The 24,423-nt window shown below is 44.4% G+C and overlaps 1 protein-coding gene across 2 annotated transcripts in view; it reads right to left on the bottom strand.

The window, feature by feature from the left end:
* nudt14 (nudix (nucleoside diphosphate linked moiety X)-type motif 14) overlaps positions 1-23,710 on the bottom strand; it is a 37,789-nt gene extending 14,079 nt beyond the window's left edge. Inside the window, exons 1-2 of one of the 2 annotated variants that reach the window (XM_031581438.2) lie at positions 23,688-23,710; positions 6,383-6,426 (exon numbers count right to left, since the gene is read on the bottom strand). In XM_031581438.2, the coding sequence (XP_031437298.1) occupies positions 6,383-6,399 (17 nt within the window). In that variant the 5' untranslated portion in view covers positions 6,400-6,426; positions 23,688-23,710. Of the gene's footprint in view, positions 1-6,382; positions 6,427-23,265; positions 23,500-23,687 lie in introns of those variants that run through there. The other variant, XM_012824712.3, reaches the window with a different exon arrangement.
* Between the last annotated feature and the right edge of the window lie 713 nt (positions 23,711-24,423).

Raw genomic sequence — 24,423 nt, 5'->3', positions numbered from 1 at the left:
TGTGTGTGTGTGTGTGTGTGTGTGTGTGTGGGATGGGGGGGGGGGGTCACTAGTTTCTGACACCGGCCTCCAGTGTGCGTGGCGTTCTGCTCCTTGCCACTTCTCTCCCCCAACGGTTTTCATGGACCGTTAGGCCAGTGCACTCTTCCGGAGCTTTCCGGTTCAGCTGAGGGATGATGGGGCTGCCGGGGATAAGGCAGGGGCCGAGCAAGCGACAGAGAGAGATAGAGAGAGAGAGAGAGAAAGAAAGAGATAGATAAAGAGAGAGAAAGAGAGATAGAGAGAGATTCATTAATTCATTAATTAGCCTAAGTGTATCTGCTGATGACTGAATCCAAGAGAGAGTATCTATGGTTGTTATAGCTACAAGGTAAAGGTGAGTTACATAGGCATTATCTATAGTTGCAGAGTTGCATAATTATAATTTCATGGTTGTATAATTTTCTAGAGGTTTTTTTATAGTGGTGATGGCTATCACAGGGTTAAACCAGGCCGCATTCAGCATTCCCGAAAACATACTGCTTACAGAAACTTCAACAGATCACTCATAGACCATAATAAACACACGCACAGAAAAAAAAAAAAAACACATACACACAAGCACAAACACAAAACACAAAACACAGACTCCTTCTCTTCCCTCAGGGGCTTCTGTCCTCACAAGTGGCTATTGACACCAATCCTCGGCGCTCCTAAGACCAGCGGCCATTACAAAGACCTGCTGCAATGGCACTAATGACCTGAACAGATGCTGTGCTTAATGGCTTTACCTTTCAACTCCTCTAACAACACCCCCCCCCCCCCCCACACACACACACACACACACACACACACACACACACACCCCCTCTCTCCCTCTCCACCCCCCTTTCTTCTCCAGCTCCACGGTCAGACACTCTCCTATCGACTACTATCAAAATAACAGCACACAAACACACTTCGTCAACCAGGAAAACAAATACAGCAACAAACACACACACACACACACACACGTATGGGCAGGTCCTTGAAAGCAAGGCTGCATGGCCATACACACACAGAATGATCAAGCAGCAAAAACATCCACACTTTTCACAAACAAAGCGCACACACACACACACATTCTCTCATGCTTGGAAACTGATCAGCAATTAACCCATTTTAAGCTATATACACACACACACACACACACACACACACAGAAGAACTATCTTCCGTACTTTATTCGTCACACTGCCACCGTCTTCTTCACACTCACACACACTCCAAATGGCTATACTGTGGCAAAAAGGACCCCCCCCCCCCTTTCTCTCTCCAAGGGAACCCCATCAGCAGTAACGAACCACAAGCCCACAAATGATCCTCCTCTTGATCCACACTTTACTTTTCTCTTTTTTTTTATTTCTACCTTCCTTTCTTTCTTTCTCTTTCTTTCTTTCACTGTTTTCATCTCTTTCTTTCAGTTTCCCTCCTTTTCTTTCTTTTTGGCCCTCTACTCCTCTCCTGTGTTTCCCATAGAGGTCCCCGGCCCTTTTTCTCTCCCAGAGCCGGGCTTCAGATATGATTCTGGAGAACAAAAGGCCATTTCAGCCCACCTCCTCCCCAGAGGAAGAGCCTCATAACTCATAACTCTTATTTTCTAATGATTGCTTCTTCCCACCCAAAGCGCTCCACAACTTCTCAAAGGCAGGGAAGAAAGAAACTAAAACAACTGAAATCCCCAAACAGTTTAGAATGACAAAAATATATAATGGTTTGGGCCAATGTTTTTCTCTCTCTCTCTCTCTCTCTCTCTCTCTCTCTCTCTCTCTCTCTCTCTCTCTCTCTCTCTCTCTCTCTCTCTCTCTCTCTCTCTCTCTCTCTCTCTCTCTCTCTCTCCTTCTCTCTCTCTCTCCTTCTCTCTCTCTCTCTCTCTCTCCTTCTCTCTCTCTCCTTCTCTCTGTCATTGTCCCTCAAGGGGCTTAATCAACATTCTCTCTCTCACACACACACACACACACACACACACACACACACACACACACACACACACACACACACACACACACACACACACACACACACACACACTGCTGAGGTTGCACTGTGTGAACTGGGTGCTAGAGGGGGTCACTCGGGTCCCTGGGATCTGGGTGTAAAAAGAAACAAGAAGGTAAGCCCTGAGGTGCAATAACCCTGCAGGGGTGGGTCAGGGGGCTTCTCTCTGTCTGTGGGAAGCAAAGCGGCTTAGCTTTAACTGCCCTTCACAATCGCCCCTCCCTCCCCATCCTTCGTTGGTCCTTGACACCACCCCCCAATCCCATGTTGGTCCTCAATAACCCCCCCCTGAGTGTCCTCTCAGAGATGTTTCATGGGCAGAGAACACTGGGACGGGTAGGCATTCAGAAGGATGATGAAGAGACAAGGTTAATATTGCAGGCAGCAAGTGTGTGTGTGTGTGTGTGTGTGAGTGTGTGTGTGTGTGTGACTGTGGTTTATGGAAGTCTGTGTGCGTTGTGTGCATGTCTGTGTGTTTGTAGCTTATCTTGAGTGTGGTGTAGGTCTATATGTGTATTTCTGTCTTGTACTGTGTGTGTGTGTGTGTGTGTGTGTGTGTGTGTGTGTTTTACTTTGTGTATGGTCATGGTTTGTAAATGTGTGTGATATGTGTGTGTGTGAGGTATATATATGTGTGTGTGTGTGTGTGTGTGTGTGTGTGTGTGTGTGTGTGTGTGTGTGTGTGTGTGTGTGTGTGTGTGTGTGTGTGTGTGTGTGTGTGTGTGTGTGTGTGTGTGTGTGGGGTTTATGAATGAAGCACTCAGTGAGCCAGTGGCTTCCGGTACTGGCACTGAGGTGAGACATTCCAACCCTACCGCCACCTGACGATCCAGCTTTTCACGCTCCCACTGCAGCCAGCCATTGTTGTGACACAGCAACAATGGATTATACGGACAGAGTGTGTGTGTGTGTGTGTGTGTGTGTGTGTGTGTGTGTGTGTGTGTGTGTGTGTGTGTGTGGGGGGGGTTACGGGTTACAGTGGAATTTGGAGGTAGGAAGGATGTGGACAGTGTGAGGAGACTTCAATCCCTCCTCCCTCCTACTGTTGTGCCCTCTGGCAGTGGAAGAGAGACTGGCCCATATCACAAGAGTGGAAGGCAGAGATGCCCAAGGGTGTGGATGGGGGGGGGGGGGGTTGAGAGACTGGATCTCTCTCTAGAGCTGGTTCTCTCTCTCTCTCTCTCTCTCTCTCTCATATATATATATACACATATATATATATATTAGTGCTGTCAGTTTAACGCGTTATTAACGGCGTTTTTTAGATTAACATTATTTTTGGCCTCGCAAACTGTGTAGTAGGCTAACGTTACGGTTTGAGTGAATGGTGAGCGCGATACGGCGAAATGGATGATAAAAAGCTTCTGAATGGAAAGTTGTGTTGTGCAAAAGAAGCGAGCTTCACTGTTTGAAAATGTCAACAGGCAGCTGGCTGAAAGCAAAGAAGTAGTAGGCTTACCTTTTATTGGTAACCTAACTCTAACGGTTCATTGTTTCTGAAATAAGAGGCTTGACTGCTATGTTCCCAGCATACTTGAAAAAAAGAAAATATTAAGCCATGGTTTAACTGCACTATAGGAGTCCTTGTTTACCTGAAATGTGCACTTTATAATTTTATTTTGTACCGCCCTGTTTGGCAATGTTGGTTTTCAATAAAATAAAACATTTGCTTAAAGCAAGCCAATCCACTTTTCCATGTTGATAAGGGCATTAAAATAAAAATAAAATGATGGAAAAAAATTATAAACGAAGGCACATTTAGAATAGATACAAATTTGCCATTAATCGCGATTAATTTTGAGTTAACTATGACATAAATGCGATTAATCGCGATTAAACATTTGACAGCACTAATATATATATATATATATATATACACACACACACACACACAGGGGTTAAAGCAAAAAAAAATCCTGAGCCTGACCTTTTTTGTGTGTGTGTGTGGGGGGGGGGGGTCGTGTCCCGTGGCATGGACACATTTGCAGGGTCAAAAAAACAAACAAACAAACAAACATTTAGAAATGAATGATTGCAAATTATGGTGAGACTTTTGAAACTGCAATCCCAAGAAAAGTCAGCAATAGTACTCCACCTCACTACAATATGGTACTAACACATTCGCATTCACGATTTCTTTTGATATCAAGTTTTGCTGCTAAGCTTTGTCCTTGAAAGGTTACAAGATGACCTACAATCACAAGGTGACATGTTATAAGGGTATGTCAGTGGAAGAAGATTTGATTTGCAACCATTTCATTGAGGAAATACGTCTTTTAAACTCTGGTGTTATGCCGTGTGTGTTAAAATAGCGGCATGCCGATTGGATATTGACAGTTTAGTCAAACACACGTCACACACACGGTCAGTTATTGATGCCGGTACATCAGCTGTGGATGTTGCTCACAACAACGTTGTGTGTTGGAGAGCTAGTTGCATATATTAGCTTTCTCGAGCACAATATGCAGAAGCAAGCACCTGCTTCTCTTCACTCATTACACCAGCTACCAAAAGGCTTACTGTCCTTCCCTTCCCATCTCTTCTATCCATGCCCAGTGCCATTTACTTTCATGAACTTACTTTCCATCCTACTCTCCTTTGGTGTGATGTCTCTCTACTCGGGCATCTACGCTAGGCAGAGCGATAGAGAAAAGTCGGTGTCACATTTTCCCAAGACCCGCCCCAATCTACTTCTGATTGGCTAATAATGTTATTTTGAGAGCGGGAGAGTTGTGCTCCTTTCATTTCATTGGCAGACGAACTCATAAACTCGAAAGTGATGGTGATGATATCGAGACGTGTTTAAAAAAAAAATTTAAAAAAATAATGTACCGTAATTTCCGGACTATTGAGCGCACCTGAATATAAGCCTCACGCACTGAATTTTTTAAAAATAATTATTTTTAACATAAATAAGCCGCACATGTCTATAAGCCGCAGGTGCCTACCGCAACATTGAAACAAATTAACTTTACACATGCTAAAATGAATATCAAAACTAATACAATAGTTAGTTTTGCCAGTTAGATAAGTGCACTGTTGCTTTAAGAGCGCACAGTCGCAAGAGTCAATCAGAAGCTAGAACGTTAGATTGAAGACAGACGCTAGTTTGAAACCAGTGAGCTAAAGAACTTGAAGACTGGATTTGTATTGTTGTAAACTTTTATTTTATTTTCTAAAGTGTTTTGAGTTGTGTTCTGTCTACGCTGGTAGACTGTGGTTATTTTGACATTAGTTAAGTTATTGAGAGATACTGAGAAATCGCGTGGAGCTAAGCATCCATGCGGCTGCATCCATGCTAGCATCCTAGCTCCACAAAGCCACCGTAAACACAAAGCCACCGTATACAGTCACAGGTATCATAATCCATAAATTAGCCGCATCGTTGTTTAAGCCGCGAGGTTCAAAGCGTGGGAAAAAAGTAGCGGCTTATAGTCCGGAAAATACGGTAATAACATTTTTTTTTTCGCAGCCAAACGCCGCACGCCGGAAATCCGGCACGGTGCCGGAATACTTTAATCCCTGTGTGTATATATATATATATATATATATATACACATACACACACACATATACATATATATATATGTCTCTCTCTCTCTGTAATAAATGGGAGCCTGGATGGAAGGACAACTTGCCATTCACGGGCTGCAAAGAAGGCCATCTTTCCCATGCCTTTTCAATAGGCATCCAAAGATGTACAACTGCACCATCCCTCTTCAAAATGTCTCCACAGCAGTCACTTCCACACCTTTTCATGTTGAAACACAACACGAATCAATTTTTTATTAATTTTTTTAAACCTAGTTTTCCCCTTTTCATTTAGAGGTTCTGTTTGATGAGTGTGGATATTTGGGATCATTTTAATGTTTCAAGGAAGCCTCCTTGAGCATTAGGAGCATCCTGAGATAAAGGAGACAAAGACAAGAGGGAGTTAGGCTTTGAAGTGCTTGACCTCTGACCCCTGCAAGCTGACCCTCAAGAGGAGGCTGAGTGGTGGCGTCCTGAACGGGTGTAAACTAAAGGACACCCTTCTGCCAATGTTGGGGGCGGAGGGGGGGTCATTATCATGGTTCCCAACACACACACACACACACACACACACACACACACACACACACACACACACACACACACACACACACACACACACACACAGAGATACACACAGCATCTCATCTGGGCCCGCCACTGACATAATCACGATTTACTTCTGCACACTTAGGACCTCTGTATGGAGCATACATTAAAAGGCCTATAAGTTATGTTCATTACACACCGATTCCACATATGTTTGCTTTCCAATAAAAAACAAACAAAAAAAACACCTGTGCAGTGAGAATCATAGTTCCCGGGGCGAACATACCTGTCATGGGTGCGCATGAAGTCCCAGTATTTCTTTGTTCCATTCTGTGGACGAAAGAGAAAACACAAGCCGGAGGTGAGCCATACATGTGAACCATCGGCATCAGGTCAGGACACCAGCGTGTGCAGGGAACAATATCATCAGTTTAATGAAAAAAAAGATGAAACTCTCAAATGGCTCGTATAAATGTTAGATTTGACATATCGATGGAACACGGATCAAGTCAGAACACACTGAGAAGGCATCTGACTATTACACATCCAGAAGAAATGTATTTTCACTGCCAGTGAATGATGATGAGAAAGTTCTTGGCACAACATTCAGATTTTCTTTCTCCAAAACAGGCAACTCCAGGGCTTCATAAATGATATAGCTATCAGGTGCGCACACACACACACACACACACACACACACACACACACACACACACACACACACACACACACACACACACACACACACACACACACACACACACAGCCTCAAGACTGTGATCTTTCGTCACCTGTGGAGGTAGCTGATTTGCAATGAATAATGCCTTATGGCAAAGGAGTCTCTGCAGTTTCTGACATGCATTGACGGTGCACTGAGGCTGAGCTGAGTCACACACACACACACACACACACACACACACACACACACACACACACACACACACACACACACACACACACACACTTCAGGTGTACTGTCTTGGCTATGAAGTAAGCACATTTTCAGGGGGGTGCATCCAAATCATGTACCTTTACATCTTGTATACCCAGGGAAGAGACTGTATAAGTAAAATGTCTGAGTCATGACTGAAAACAACAACAACAACATAAAAAAAATAAAAACTCACCCTAAAAGGTGACGCTGAAAAGGATAAGCAGCACAGAGACAGAGCACATCTAATGCTAAACTAAGTGTCTGGTGTTACGGCAACGGACACAGATGATGACCACAGAGCCATCCCTTCCATTTCCAGGTCTCACAGCCGAGAAGAGCCGGCATTTGAAAAATGCCCCCCATCCTCATGCTCCGTCGAGCCTAGCGTCATCTAAACAGGCCCAGGCTGCTAGCCGGAGCTGTTAATGAGAAACGAAGCCCGGGGTAATGGCAAATGTGCATGATTAACTGGAGGCGCTAACGCTAAAGGAGTGCGGTGGAAGTGTCCGCGCATAACAGCCACGGCGCGGCGTTGGGCAACAGGTCAAGCATGGCCGGCAGGGGTCAGCGGGGTCATGTTTGCTGTAGGCCCACGCCGCCACCTGGACTAATGGTCCGGATCTTTTTGGCTCGAAAGTGAGGTCGTTTTGGAGGGAGGGAGGGAAGGAGGGAGGGAAAAGTGGTGGGAAGGAGGGAAGGTAGTGACAGGAGTCTCATTCTTGTGCTGAATACCAATGTAACCTGCGTTGTGTGGACAAGCACAGTCCCGCACCAGACTTGAACTCGCAACCTCGGGCAAGGGAGTAGGGTGTGCTAACAAGGAGGCTAAAACCCATGGCTGCTAGCATCTGTCGCTAGCACGTCTCTTCAGGTGTCAGTGAGTGCGGTTTACTCACTGCACAGCACTGTACCGGTTGGCTACCAGCTAAATGCCTTACACCATTACGTGTACATGAGCTCCTCAAAACAACATTTTAAGTAAAACATGCAGCACTTGCAGCGCGATTGTACACAGTTAACAATGTTACAACGAATCAGTGTTACACATACTAGGTGTGTGTGTGTAAGAGAGAGAAAGAGAGAGAGAGAGAGAAAGAGGTTTGTGTTGTACCGAATATAGCTTAGCTTGCCCAGCCTCTGTAATACTGCGTTAAAACCAAATGACCTCGATCCAGACTGTAGCATACAGTATGCACAAGCACTACAGGAGGTTACAGCAGTCTGGTATGGTAAAAACAACCTTCTGGGGTGCATACGGGGGCAAAGAATGTGCCCATATTATCACTTCAAAGTCATCAGAGCATATTTGTGTAGGTGTAAAAATCCATCATTTTCCGCAGAGGGGGATCAGCGAATTGTGGATAACAAGTCGCCGTGCCTTAACAAGCATGTACTTGAGAGCATAGTTGTGGAGGTGGGCATGTTTATCCATAAGGGCTCAAACATAACTTAAATGGACACTTCCATGCAGAGGGTCTGCAGGGAACATGATCGCTGAGGTCATAAAATTTCAACTACAGCACTGTAATGCAAGTCTTTCGCTTTAACATTTCAAGCCCCCCATGAAGAAACCAAGTGCCAAGAGATGATTTTTTTTTTTTGGTAATATACAAGTTGGCCACTCCGAGTACAAGCCTCAGACATGTTTTGCAGAGGACCCTGACTGAATCAGATTAGGAAAACAAGATAATCTGAAAGAGGCAGTGCAGTCAAAGTGTGCCTTCAATCCCCGCGCCACCCAGGGAGCGACTGACGAACACTCATACCGAGGTTGCACACGTTTGCACTGAGGAGATATGGGAAGTGAAAAGATTAAAACGTGATGGCCGACCCCCAAGAGAGCAGGAGAGGGAAATAAAGATTTCCTACGTTAAACTCAGTCTCTCGGGTAATTCTGCATCGACCCCTCTCCAAGACTCCATTTCCAGACCTTTGCATGGCTTTTATCAGCAATTGCTCATTTCATTTAATTGGGAGGGAAAAAAAAAAAAACATAGATGTTTCAGGAAAACTACAATGTGAAGAAAGTGAAGGGTGAAAAGAGGAAATCACAGTGGATTGGAGTTTTGGGCTTCAGGCTGAACCAATCAAATGACTGTAGGCGTTCAGTATGCAGCTCTGTCCTTTGAACCTAAAATTGGTTTAGATTCATTACCGTCATGAAGTTAAGTATGGTGCTGTGTTGGAGATCCAAAAACGATTTTATCATCATTAAATTATTACTATTTACATTGATCATGCCAAGAGGCCACTATGCCTATTCTTCATCACTGCTTGGAGGTTTCTAAACATTTCACCCTTTGATCTATTTCTAAAAGAATAAAGTTGAGATAATTTCAAGGAAGTTGAGGATTTTGAAGGAAGCCTTCTCTTCAATCCTCGGTCAGAACGAGCTGTCAGTGACCAGCCTGGACAAGCACAGGCGTCCTTTGGAGTGTTCTCATTGTGCCCTCCTCCCATTTCGGGGCTTCTCGGGAGTTTGCAGAAGTAACTGGAGAAGAAGACCTGCACTTGTGTACTTTTCTCTGCTTGGGCAACTCTCGAGGACACATGAGTGTGGATCAAAGCCTCATCTCGAGAGACTCCGTGTGTCGGGGAATGACTGATTCCCCATACCTCAGTGAAACAGTTCCAGTGGACTTCCAGTGAGAGAGTGCCATCAATGACTAAGCTCTTAAAGGAAAAGCTGGATGCTGACAGACAAGACTAGGGCGTGACAAAAATCACAAAAACGCCAAACCACTTCCAACCTCTGAAACGACTCCTATCTGCCTTCATCCCAGATTAGGAATCCTACCGCCATCACTCATTCACCGAACCCGCCGATGAACGAGTGCCGACTCACCAAGGGAGCGGAGTCATACCCTTTTGCACAGAGCAGCGTTTGGGACGGAGACAGAGCTGAGGGTGCAGAGATCCCTGGTGGCGTTTTTTTTTTTTTTTTTCAAGCGCCTGGTTGCTCCCAGATGGTCGGGGGTTCCCCTGCCCATTATCAAAGCTACTCAGTGGGTCAGTGTAAAAGAGCCCTCAGGGGACTCTGATACATGGATTACAATACAGATTACAGGGCACACAGAGGTGGGGTTGGGTGGGGTGCGGACAATGCACCGCAAGACCTTCAAACTAATGTGGTCCCTTGGCCCCCTCGGCGTGAAATAAAGGCCCAAGCAAATGAATGAGGGCGGGGGGTTGGGGGGTGGACATTGGGGAAGGAGCGCAGGGGAGGCCCGTGTTCTTTCTGGGTGCTTAAAGTCTAATTACCAGCGGCCCCGGAGTTTATAATGCGGTGAACTTGGCAGCTGCCGAGAATTCAATTTGCCGTGGCGTTGTGCCTTGCCGGTGACAATCGCAGGGCACTTAATTCCCACCATGTGCTCCTGGACTTCCAGGGATTTAGATCGCTCGCCACAGCGCCTTTCCCACCAGGCAATCAGGTGTCGAGGCAATGATGCTATTCATCTGTATTCATGGGGACTGAGAGAGTGTGTGTGTGTGTGTGTGTGTGTGTGTGTGTGTGTGTGTGTGTGTGTGTGTGTGTGTGTGTGTGTGTGTGTGAGAGAGAGACTGTATGCATGGATATACCTGCGTATGTGTGTGCACACATATGTCACAGGGGAAAGCTGCAGGTTGTCAAGAACATGCAAATGAGAATACATAAGTATCTTGCTGCGAGAAAGAAAACACCAGAAACAGACCACCCAGACACACAAATGTACTGAGACTTCAGACTGGTGTGCTGATAGTCAGTACGAAATTAATAACAGAACAGGCTGATGAGAAAGAGAACAGTCACAAATGACATTTGTGAAACAGACACAAAGGGCACAGACAATAAAACCCTTTGCCTTAGCATCCGAATGCACCCATACAAAAAGTGCACTAGTGTGTTACTTTTCAGAGAATCAACAGACTATCAAAGGCTTTGTAAAGGTCTGGGTGGTAGTGGACAAAACCAGGCTAATTAAGGAGAGCCCTTTTAACCATTACAGCCTAAGCCATGATGAGTGTGTTTGAGAGTGCGACACTGACAGACTTAACGAGAAAGCCCAGGAAGAGATGCTAGCTCATTTCGCTTGAAAAGCCAATGCAAGATCCTTTCATTTCTCTGATATCCTACCCCCCCATGTGCAGGACAGGGAGTGAGAGAGAGAGGAGAGGGAGAGAGGGAAGAAGGGAGGGAGGGAAAAATGAAAGAGGAGAGAACAGAAGGAGATCAACCTCTTTGTCTCCATCTGCTGTCTTTGCAAACTCCCACCCCCTACTAGGGCAAGCCCCCACCCCCCCACCCCCATCCCATCCCACCACACACACACACTCCTGCTACCCCCCCTACTTCACAGGTGTGGGGTGGCCTACCTTCCCAAAGTTACCCCCACCTCACCTCCATCCTCCCTCTACTACCGCCTTCAAGTGGGGCACTAATGTAATCTCCAGGCGGGCAGCACTGCCCCTGGGGCTCGGGCTACACTGCAGCCCCATAGAGCTGCTGCTGGGAGAGTCGCCGTCAATTACACGTCCCCACAGCCAGTCCGGGAGCCCGAGCCCTTACACAGCTGGCTGATGGATGGCCCCGCTCAAACTTGTCAATTTTCTACGTCTCCGGGGTGGTGTCACGTATCGAAGTGAGGGGGTGGCAGCAACCACTGCCAATAACAAGGCTGTTCTATTTTTGGGAGGCAAACTTTGAGAGTCTATGTTTCTTTTTGTTCCCCCTTTGTGCAACGCAACCCCTGAACAGAAGAACTGCGAATCAGAAATGCTAAACATGCGCTTCAGCATGCTTTAGAAGGACGCGACTGTACTTTTAGTAATTTATGACTGAAAGAGTGATTTACGCATGCTTTTCAGGGCAGCCCCCTCACTTCACATTGTTTTCCTTGAACAATCCACAATCTCGCAGGGAAGTGATACACAGGAACGAAAATACAATGGCCCTCAATGGCCACAAAGCTAAATGGTGCCTTTCCCCGTCCACCCGGCGTCGATAAAGCCATGGCACCGCTCTATAGTGGGAAAGGGATTTTCTGGGTCCCCAGTCGCCACCGACAGAGACCAAAGTCCCAACTTGCTTTAGAAGGACCAAGGAAAAAAGAAAGGGTCACAAGCAAATGGGGCGAGGCCATTTTCCAAAGACCTTTATCTCAACCTCTGCATCTTTGCCAGTGTACGATGCTGAGTATAACAGTAAGGTGTAACAGTGTACACACACACGCACACACTATGCTCGGGTCTGTGAGAAAGTTCTCCATGTATTCCGAGTTGGAAAAAAAATGCTGCCTCCATCTTGATTTTGCTGGGGATTGTTTACTCTGAAAACTTAAGCTCAACCCAATGGATCTTTGTCAGCCCTAATCGTTGAGGGACGCAGTTCTCCATTTACATTACATTTATTCATTTCTTAAACAGGTGCTTCTGTCCAAAGCGATTTATAGTAGATTTTCAACAGAAGCCTAGGTGTGCTCCCTGGGCATTGCCCCCATGATTATGGTGTTGTTAGCACCTTGCTCTGGATCTAACCAGCATACCACCCACAGAGGACTCCACCGCACTCACATGGACAAAATTAGAAGGTCTCGAATGTCAGTTGTCAGGAGGCAGACTGCCCAACACCAGGGAAGGTCAAAGGGCAGCACTGACCACACTCACTACCTGTCCATCAGGCAGCCCTTGCCAATACCATGAAGCTCATTCGGGCAACACTCATCTATAATGCAGTGAGTGCTCACTTCACAGATGTAAAGTGGACAAAAGATAAGCCAGTGGAGTTGAGACGTGCCTTTTGCATTTAACCTACATTTAGATTTAGTCATTTCATGGAAGTTCTTCTCTTATCGATTAGACCACAGATTGTTTTTATGTGTGAAAGGGGGCTTATGAAATTGTGAAAGGTTTCAGCCACTGGGGTGATGCTGCAGTGCATGTCAAGCCATTAGGAGACAGCTTATCAGAAGCCTCTCAGTACAGCGGTCTCTTTGACTTCCCCCTCACTCAGCAGAGTGGAGATAGCTATTTATGGGGTGACTCACACTGGTCAATACATCTTTATTGTTCCTCATTAAGGATCTAATGCATTCATCACCTTTCTCTCTCTGTGTCTCTCTTTGTATCTCTCCCCACATCTGTCTTGCCCAAATCCTATTTCCTGTGGCTATTCATCGCGCCCAGCGACCTGATGCTTGGGGGCGCGAGGGCCGTCACACGTTTCCCATAGCCTCCTCACCTCTCGGCTCCCCTCTGCTATTGTCAACTCATCTGTGCTTCACCGCCCTGGTGCCCACTGGTTGTCCGTCCGCCCACCAACCCCTTCCAACCCAACCCCTGCCTTTATCCCCCCCCAAAAAAAAAAAAAAAACTCCTCCTCACACCCATCCCTCCTCTCCCCTCTCCACATCACCTCCCCCGCCACCCAGAGCCTTGCCTAACACATCCCTCCTTTGATAGCCAGACCTCCCCCACCTCCACCTCCACCAGTACACCCCACCTCCGCTGCTAAGGCAGCAGCCAGGCAGCTGGAGCTCTCTCTTAGGTCCTGTTGCTGCAGCTGCTGGCTCACAGGACTCCGGCAGCTTGGAGCAGGGCTCGGGAGCCACTCTGGGAGGCAGGAGCAGGGCGGAATCTCATTATCGAGAGAAGCCGCTAATTAAATAGGCCGTAATCCGCAGGGATGGTGGGGAGGGGGCGGTGGGTCTGATATGGGGTGATATCTGATGATTACCTGAGAGGCAACAGTGCTGAAGATTAAGTGAGTGCGAGTAAGAAAGAGTGTGTGTGTGTGTCGTGTGTGTAAAGAGGTGTGTGAGTTGTTCTGTTTGTAAGTGTGTGTGTGTGTGTTTGTATGAACATCTGTCTATGTGTGTATTTATAAAACATCTGAGTGTTGAATTCTTGCTAATCGACAGTGCAGAAATAAAACACAGTGGGAGGCAGAAGCCTAAATTACACAAACACATTTAAATAAAATTACAAGTTTACTGAAGATGTGAATCGCTCCCTCAAAATGGGCTCAAATGTTGGGAAACACTCAAGTAGAATCTGGGGCATCTTTCAGACGGCAACTAGCATCAAGAATGAGAACCAAATGGAAGGCGGGGAGATTTTAACAAGAAACAGAGCACCACAGTTTCCGTGAGATAACATTTCTCAGGTAGCTTCCTGCGGTAAGAGCCTGAGAATGTTAAAGGTGCAGTCCGCAATTCTAATCGAATACACATTTTGTCAAATTCAGTGAATTACTCCTCATGGTCCTCTGGCTGTCCATTCTGTGTTTGCACACAAAAAAACACTGTGCACCAGGGGTACTCAATTAGAAACCCAAAAGGTCCACTCGCCAAATTTCCATTCAGTCCAGGGTCCGGAACAGTGACGGTCAAAATCCAAAAACATACCTCCAACAAAAACGTTCAAACTACCGTATGCACAAAAGGTTATGTGGTCTGGCCTTATTTGTGTGAAAGGTGACACTTTTTTGTGGTTTAAACTTGGGCATAAAAGGCGTGACGGCCAGGCGGAGGCACTGATGTAAGTGTTCATTGGGTGTGCTCCTGTATTTGTTTTTCACCATATTCATGGTTGAAAAGGCAGACTCACAACAGTATCTCTATCCTAAACTGTTGTGTTATACTGCATATTTTCAGTTTAAGTACTTTGAGAGCAACTAAACCCAGAAAAAAGTCCTTGTATATGAAAATGTACTTGGCCAATAAACATGATTCTGATTCTGATTCTGATTCTGATGTATGTTGAGGTATGCACGCTCTTGTTGTGTGGCTGATCTAACTATTACACTGCATGTTGCTTGGTATGATTGCAGATGGTTTATTTGTCTGCCCCTTACCTCAGAGTTCTGCGGGTATTTTCGTTCGAAGTGTGCATGGTTTGTTTCATAGTGACGTTTCACGTTAACACTTTTGACAAGGGCAACCGTCTCGTTACAGATTAAACACATCGGTTTTGTGCTCCCCACAGGCAGCACAAATGCATACTTGTCAGTCCACTCTGTCCTAAATTTGCGATTTTTGGAATCAACTTTTCTCTTTTTGTCGGGTTTAATGCACGCCATGATTTTCGTTTGCTGAGAAAAAAATACCGTTCACAAATCTATCTGCCCGCGTTGTTGCCATTGACACACACAACCTGCGTGACCCACAGAGCTCGCGGCCAACATTGAGTAAGTGAGTGAGTTGTCATAGTGATGTTATATTACAGCCCCTGATTGGACCTCTGGATTGGACACGGAAGATAGAAACCACATCGAGTAGGAAAAAAATATATAGCGCGTAATCACGCACCAATGAAACCTCGCTTGATCATGATTAAATTAGAATGTTGATTTTGGCTTCGGTCCAAATTTGATTGCGTCTGGGTCCGGATTCGGACCGCGGTCCGCCTATTGAGTACCCCTGCTGTACACAGTCCTGGCTCTGTACGCGGGAAGCAAACACAGTGGTTTGGAACGAGTCATAAACAATTCCAGCCAATCAACACGTTACTTCCGGGGCATGGAAGGGAGGAACCTTTTGCCAGAATCGCTGACTCTACCTTTAAGGCCTAGATTCCTGCAACCAACTGGTTCATACAAGAGGGATAGCACTGCCTAGCGCAAATTAGGTTCCTGTTTACAAACGTTCCAGCATCAAACACCCAAACACACAGCACTTTAAACAAAAGCATCTGCTTGGCAGCGGGCTCCCACTGCGACAGAATGTAAAAACCCTTCTGCCCATCTCGCTCGCTCTCTCTCTCTCTCTCACTCACTCACTCACTCACTCACTCACTCACTCACTGGCTGATTCCCACGTGTGCCAACATAGCAGATGCCAGCGCACAAAAAGTCAGGATAAAACAGACAAGTCAGTGAAGGACAGAGAGAGGCTGTAGCCAGGTAAGGCATCACAGGGGTCACAGTACTCTGTGTGTGTGTGTGTGTGTGTGTGTGTGTGTGCATGTGTGAGATGTGTGCGTGTGTGATGTGTGTGTGTGTAGAGGGGGGGATACAGGTGGCGAAGCAGAGAGTGGGCATCCAAAACCTCTCTCTCCTGGAGACACTAGCAGGGACGAGTGGGTGGCTGAGTGACTCAATGATGCAGATGCTAAATAACACTCCTTTAGAGAATTAGAGGACCAGCCCCTCTCTCCTTCACACCACAGGACAACACACGCAGCCCATGGGGAGGGGGACCACTCTTGCCTTAGCCCATTGGAGGGGGACCACTCTTGCCTTAGCCCATTGGAGGGGGACCACTCTTGCCTTAGCCCATTGGAGGGGGACCACTCCTGCCTTAGCCCATTGGGGGTGGACCCCTCCTGCCTTAGCCCATGTCTGAGCCTGGCTGGTGCATGACCAGGACGACCATTACACATTATGAAACAGAAGTTGTTCAATAATCTTTACGGGATTAGTAGATATAGATTTGGGTCCAGATTCTGGAATAATGAATGGCTTGTCCACTACATACCGCATTGGTTATATTAAAATGAGGGTACGAAGTTTCCAAACGACGGGCTCCCTAATACACATTGCTGAGTGTTGCTTGGTCTTCTTAAATAAAAGGAATAAGTAGGTAAAAGCCTATTGAGAAACGTTAAGGGCGTTGTGTTTTCTAGCGTCATGCCCTGCTCCATTTACAGACTCCTTCTGTCCTGTGAAGGATGCTCGCCTGTAAATAACACAACATCTGTTACCTCCCTGACCTCTGACCTCAGTGCCAGCCCTCGACACTGGCCCAGACAACGTTATTTAGCCACAACGCATTCGTGTGTGTCATCTGTTGAAACCCTTGCGGTGACACAACAGGGAAACGCCACCTGTGTTATCCAACCATTGTTAGCATTGCTGGTTGCTTAAGGCCGATTTAGGGTACTCCGTTTTCACGGAGACGGACACATGGGAGCGCTTTCTCCGAGGTGGAACGCCCTCGGAGAGCTCGACGTGCACCTTCTGATTATCCTGACTATCCGTCTGAATTTGGGATAGCCTACGGATACCCCTTGGCTGTGATTGGTCCGCTAACGCCATCATTTCCGAACAACATCCTTTCCGGTATCTCACATTTCCTGTTTTATTCCCTAGCTGTTCCTATTCTGTTATAGAGTGTGGATCAGCCGCATTTTTCTGTCCGAGCCCGGCCCGCGTCCGACAGAGTAGTGCCCGAGCCCGGCACGAGCCCGACAGCAATTAAAATATTTTGTCCGAGCCCCACTGAGTCAAACGTCTCAACTGATCATACTACTGACACATTTACGTACGTTTTTTATGAATAGCCTGCCTTTATTAAACTCGAGCATCAACAGATAAATGCACTCATTCACACAAACAAGCCCCGTTAAACGCACAAGCGCAAGAGGGAGATAAGCATATTGAAATTAAATTATTCACATTGCAAGAACGGAATGAAATAGCCTACACATTACACACGCTAGGCATCTGCTATGCCTAAATAAACCTCACGTTATATGCTACACCAGAAGAGGCACAACAAACAAGTCTTACCATTGAAGATAATAATTTTTCTTGAAAACTTTAAGTGCACTGCAACGTTCTTTATAAAACTATCTACATAGTCCAACCATCGAGGTTTAATCAATGTTGTTGTGGAGAAAGAGGATGGCATCAATCATATTTCATTAAAGCTTCACACTTCTTACATTGGACATATAAAAGAGCCTCATTAGAATCCGCATCGACTATGATGCCATTCGACAAATATCTCCATACAGTAAATTTCCCCTCGTTAAGTATCGTTTTAAACTCTCCAGATGAGTTTCTTTAAAAAAAAAAAAATTCAGTGCACGGCAAAGTCCAACAACGGAGGTTTAATCCATAGAATCCGCATTGACAACTAAGCAGAAATATCTCCATACAGTAGATTTCCCCTCGTTTTGTATTGTTTTAAACTCTCCACATGACAGTTTCTTTTTAACTTCTTCCATGATGCCAGTTTGCCGCCTGTAATCGCGTTGTCACAGCTAGGACATAAACAAATTCCTGCACACAGGAAGAAGGCTGTTCTCCTAAATGTGATTTATTTTATTCTCAAACACAAACTTCTGCATCATGTTAAGCAGACACGTTGACTTCACTACTTATTAAGATATTCAAATATGGAATGTTCAATGCCTTATCGCGCTGATGGGTCCTATCCCGACCCGAGTCTGAGTATAATTTCTAAATGTTTGGCCGAACCCGACCCGCTGCCAATGATGAGCTATATGAACAGGCAAAACGTCTGTTTGACCACTACAACAGGGACATAGGAATAACGTTTGGTGCACAACTCCTATTTTCAGGGCCTGCTTTAGAGCAGAGATTGCTCAGCAGTCCGCAGTCTCTCAATTTGCCAAGATGCTGATTATGGATTATCACTCTGTGTGCACTGCCCTGCTATTGTTTCTGACAATGGCAACAGCCGAGCAACCCATTCCCAAATTGAAACTCATTAAGACCTACCTGAGGAGCAGGAGAGGCTGAATGGTCTGGCTATCCTGTCCATTGAAAAAGCAAATCATGCATCACCACTTTTATGTGCTGTGCTTTGCCTCTGGCTGTGCTCAGTAAGCTTGTCGGTCTTGACGTTCAGATGTTGTGCCTAAACTAGCTACATCGTATCGTCTCGTCACATGATCAAATAAAGACTTGACATTGGACAACAACATACATATTACCCAGCAATCATCATTGCAAATCTGAATATGACAAAAATACCAAAGAAAATAAGAACGTATTAATTTTATTGAATCGTTTTTTAATAGTTTCTATAGTGTATGTGAGATAAGCATATCATTTTGTTATAGATTGCCACTATTTTCCCACAAATAATACCTACCATGATGGAGATAAGTTTGCCTTTTCAAGTGCATATATAGCATTAGACACTCTCTATTATGTAATGCTACGTGCCTCCAAGACTCACGGCCCAGGTGCGACTGCACCTGCTGCACCCCATATAGTTACATGTCTGGCTAGTGACAGCTGGGAGGAGGTAAATAAACAATCGACTACTTCTACACACAAAGACGTCATGGGGTAGGTTCATCTAAGCTCGTCTTCGACAAAAAAATGTTGCGCCACCTACTGTTCTGGCGGTGAATTGTTTTCAGCACCCACAGCCTCCGTCTGCCCACCCATCCGTAACGCAGTCGGAGTACCCTAAATCGGCCTTTAGTTTAGAAGACAGTATTTCATGTTGATGTTGATCAAACTTAGACACAATTATTGCTAAAGTCATTAACATTCATAAGTCTTCTCATTCAATGCCCATCAAAATCTGAAGAGCAAAGTATTAAAACAATTGTATGCACCACTTTTTAGTAGTATAAATAATACCTTATATAAATCATAAAGTAATACAATGTCGAGTTTTGGTTCCATGAAATAAAAGATCCTGTAAAATCTCCATGCTTACAAAAAACGTATTTCTCTCACATTTTGTGCTTGAATTCCTTACATAGCCATGTGGTATTCATAATCTACTGCCTCCTGCATTGGCGGAATTCTTTATATAAACTGTAGTTCTGTAAGATTTTTGAGAGTGTTTGACAAAAACTTTGACCACCGAACGAACAATTGTTGATCATGATGATTTGTCCGCTAGGAAGTGTACGTGTTACTCAGAAAGGCATCAAACAAAACTAGAGTCCTCTGCCACAACAGCATTCCCCACAAAATAGTACACAAGAAAGGCTGAGATCAACATGGTTGCGCACACATAATGGACAAACATGTATATCTCATAACACAGCATTTACACCCCAACATGGTATTAAAATGTAATCACAGCTTTGTCCATGGGTTCTCAAGCACACTGTCCACAGTCATGGTGACTATGTCAAGGCAAAAGTTTACAAAAGGCAAGGTGAAAAGGCAACCAAAGTAGGCAGCAGAGCAGAAAAAACTGCAGGATGATGCCCTTGAACGTGTTAAAATACTTAAACATTAGCCTACACAATGCATGAATACCAGGTGAATACCAGGCAAGAAACGTCTAGGTAATGCTATAAAGTAGGGATGCACCGATACCGATACCAGTATCGGTATCGGTGCCGATACTTCGTTAAAATACTCATACTCGTTTTTGAATTGCCGATACCAAGCACCGATACCACTCATCAGTATTTCACTGCATCAAACTGGCCGGGCTATGCTGACACAAATTGTGATTTATTGTCCTACCTGTCCTACCACTCTCTGCCAGACTAGTAAGTAGCTTATTTGCCGTCTTGTGTTGCATTTGCTTGATGTTTGACTGTGTTAGGAAAGTTTGTCATAGTGTCAAAGTATTTCAGTATACAGGTTTCGCTAAATTTAGCTGCTAGCATCTCGTTAGCGATTAGCAATTCCGTTGTGCTGCCTTAACGGCGATTTGGGCTCATTTTAAGATAAATGACGACGACAGGAGTAAGGCACAGTGTAAGATCTGCACTGCTACGGTGTCGAGGGGCGGAAAGGAAAGTACTTTGTTTAACACAAGCAATTTGATTAAACATCTGAAGACACACCATAGTGCTAAGTACACAGAGTTCACTGATGCTAGAGGCGCAAGACCGAAGCAACCAATCTTAACTGACGTCTTGCAAAAGAAAAAAACGCGCACACACACACAGAGAGAAAGAGGTAGAGAGAAAGACTGTGCCACATAGGTTAAGTGATTGTTTGTGTACTTGAGCAGGAGATTCTTCTGATCCTTTTGTAACTGAAATGTGCTCTTGTGCTAATCCAGAAATAGTTCTGTTCACTTTTGGTTAAGCAGACTGTTGTTAACTATGCAGCAAATTGAATTGCCTTTATCTGGTTATATTTGCATTTTGTCTAATGTGATGATATTGTCTGTTTGAAGGCTTTTTTTGTGTGTTAAAACCAGAAAGCTGTTTATTTTTGGCTTGGGATAGCCTTCTGTTAATTTTGTACTATAGGCTTGACATAATCTGCAGAGGATAAAATAAAATCTGCCTCCAAATTAATTGCACTTTCATGGAGACCAAATCTAAGAAGTATCGGTATCGGTACTCGGTATCGGCAAGTACACAAATAAAAATAGTCGTACTCGTATCGGTTTGTAAAAAAGTGGTATCGGTGCATCCCTACTATAAAGCTAAAGATCTTATAGGCTAGATTTAATGTTACAAGCCTAGACTATGGGGCAAAAAGCTAACGCTAGCCAGCATTTAAATTTGTGAGTGTATGGTTTATTCTAAGATTAACACATAGGCCTAATGTCTGCTGAAAGACTAGCCTACACGCCAGTGCCAGTCAAATGGCATCAAGTTGGCCACATATCTTTTTAACTGAATCTTTAACAACAGATATATAGCAAGCTAGGTATCTAAGGATGAGCTAAATATGTTATTCGCAATATCAAATTAATAGAGATTATCCATATAATCTGTAAGGTTGTAAAATTGTTGTTAACATTTGTGTGACTTAATTATGCCAAGAGATTCACATTTATATCTATAATGATAATATATTTTTTCTGGGGGGGGGTCTAGAAGCGCCCCTAAAACGAACAAAGGAAGATGAACAAACTTTAGTAAGATGCATAATGATATTTGATATGATAATTGTCTATGCTTGGTAAGTGTGTTTTTTAATTTTTTTGTATTGCTTTCTCGAATATATACCTTTCTACATAAAATCTCGTATTCTTCATTTGGGCTAGTCTAATTCATTTTAGCCAATCAAAATCTGAAGCATGCTGGCACAGGGCTACCTGGAATTTTGAAATTTGGCAAACTCTGGTACACTAGTTTACTGAGGCATTGTCCTTCATGCCACACACTAACCCTTGGCCATCCCTGGGCGCGAACAAGGAAGTTATGACTTGTTTAACTTGCAACACAACCCACGCATCATCCCTCAACATGTTGTGCCCCACAAATTCCCCAGTAACTGCACCGGATTACAGTATGATGCACACGCCAGGACTCCTGACGTGTGCATCCTGACTCAGGAGTACTAACTGTACGATCAATTCCACGCATGCCACAGCCTGGCAGCGGATACTAGTGACTCAGGCCCCGTTAACGACGATAATGGAATGAGGGGGGGTTTGGGGCTCAGTTCTAAATAATAGGAAGCATTACCAAACAACTCAAAGCACTTAAAGGCACAGGTGGAAGGGAACAATCAGAAAGGAAATGACTACATGTGCTGTTAGGTGAAAACAAAGCCCTGGAATGTCTTCTGGGAAGAATAAGAAGGGGAAAAAAGAACACAGACACAGAAATGACGTTATGACAGGAAATAGCCCACGTTGAGCATGGCATGGGATGAAATCTTCATTACACGTAGGCTAGGCTATTTGTTAAGGCTGACAGTAGCTACATTTCTGAACATTCTCACTATGCACACCACATACATTAGATTAGCTCGAAATTGAAGGAAAGGAGTATGATCGGGAAAGGACTGGACGACTGGTATATCTCAAAACGATATGACATATAACCACCAGAAAACTGCAAATGCTATCACGTTCAATGCCGCGTTTATGTGCACGTTTATGTGCTTAATATTGCATATAGCTGCAGTGTAAACAAACATCTCAGGTCTGTTAATCCATGCCATTAAGATAGGATTTAAGACCTTTCTATATAATGCCAAAACGTTATTGCAGTCATTACAGATGAGCTAACGGTAAGCATAATTTGGAAATAATTAAGTGGCTAACGTTGCTCAGTCGGATCAGTCTAAAAGAGAAGGCAAAATCCATATAGGGGAAAAAATTATGTATTTGCTTCCTCGACGCATATATATGCATTTCGTTACTGTTTTCTTTATTAACTGATGTCCTAGCTTTAAAAGCCACATGACTGACATATCCTCTCCACCGTTAACATTAAGATAAAGATAATTTGATATATTGCCAACCGTGTGCTGTCAATTTTTAGTTAGCTTGCTGGGAAGGTAAATTAGTAACCTAATGTAAAACATGTGCTCATGACCCAGGCTACATGGCTAGCTCAGATATTTCGTCCCTTGTAGCTATAGCTATATTATCCGTTGTGCTCTTTCAGTCCAAATCTCCGACTAGTATGCACAGGCGAATCATCTTTGCCATTAAACATCACGCAATGTCTTGTTATAGCAAAACACACAGGTTCATAAATTAGGCATACAACACAACGCTGCACAATGACAGCAATGACAAAAATGAATGGGGGTTGGGCTACTGGCAACTGAAATGTACGGTGCTTCCGCATTTGAACCAGATGATAACCTGAGAGCGAGCAATCCGACTCACCTGGCTGTAGTGCACCCTGAAAGGTTTCAGATAATTGGAGTCAGTGCACGGGACGACCTCGAGATTATTTATTTGCTCCATAGCTCACACTGATAGCTGCACACCGGTTTTTCCTGACCGCGGAGAGCACAGCCGTATAATACAGTTGAGAGCAAACATAGAGATGAGGCAAATGTCTACGGAAGCCGCGAAGTGCATAAAAAACGCTACAACCGAAGTCTCCGAAAATGTATCTTGAGGGAGTGAATAAAAACAAATCTGAGTGGAAATTCAAATAGATCGTTAGAGAGGTAAATGTAATTAAATAAACAAGTTAAAATCTGGAGGAAATTGTTGGCTCATCATATTTTGCTATTTGCTAAAATTTGAATAAAAAAAATAATTGCAAGAGTAGATTATAGTGAGCAACTGTAAAAATGTACCCTCTTTCCCGCTCAGGCGCCTTGGGCAACATGTTTTGCCGCGCAAGCCAGACGCGCTCTTGGGTGTGTTCAGTTTATGGTATTTACTCAGCCTCTTTCCCGCCAAGTGTTTTACCACATCATCTTACCTGATCATGTCTTAATTCATCAACGGCGACTGGGTAGGCTTAATGTCTGGAATGAAATAAGCATGAATCACTCAAATGTCTCTGATTACTATTTCGTAGTCAGCCATTAGTCATGCAGGGAAAACACACCTGGCGGTCTCTGCTGCATGCAGTTGGCCAACTAGCCTAAATAAAACTAGGCAACCAAAGCCATTCATTATAAGGGGACCTAATTAAATGTTTTTGACATGATTTGAGATGCATGAAAAATTATGCTTTAGGATAAAGCTAATCTTGAAAGGATTAATGAGGATTAATTGGGCTACTTAGAAGGCTTGTCACCTGTTTCAGATTTTCAATACATATAAGCAATCGCAAACATCATATCTGGTCGAATATTTTTTATATTTAGTCATTTATGTTGTTATTGAGACAGGAATATACATATACAATAAGGTACAATAAAACAAAAAAATGGTTGACCCATGCAATGAGTAGACTACCAATTTAACCGCCTGAGCAAGACACTTCATCCCGTCCTCTCAGTAGACCTAGTGGTTTCCACTAACCATCTTCTATTTTACCTGAGGTGCAATGACTGAATAAACTCATTGTCTTTACAGAAGGCC

The sequence above is a fragment of the Clupea harengus genome, chromosome 15 (assembly GCF_900700415.2).
Source record: "Clupea harengus chromosome 15, Ch_v2.0.2, whole genome shotgun sequence".
Lineage (NCBI taxonomy): Eukaryota > Metazoa > Chordata > Actinopteri > Clupeiformes > Clupeidae > Clupea > Clupea harengus.
The sequence above is the reverse complement of the archived record's forward strand: the minus strand, read 5'-3'. Positions and strand labels throughout refer to the sequence as shown.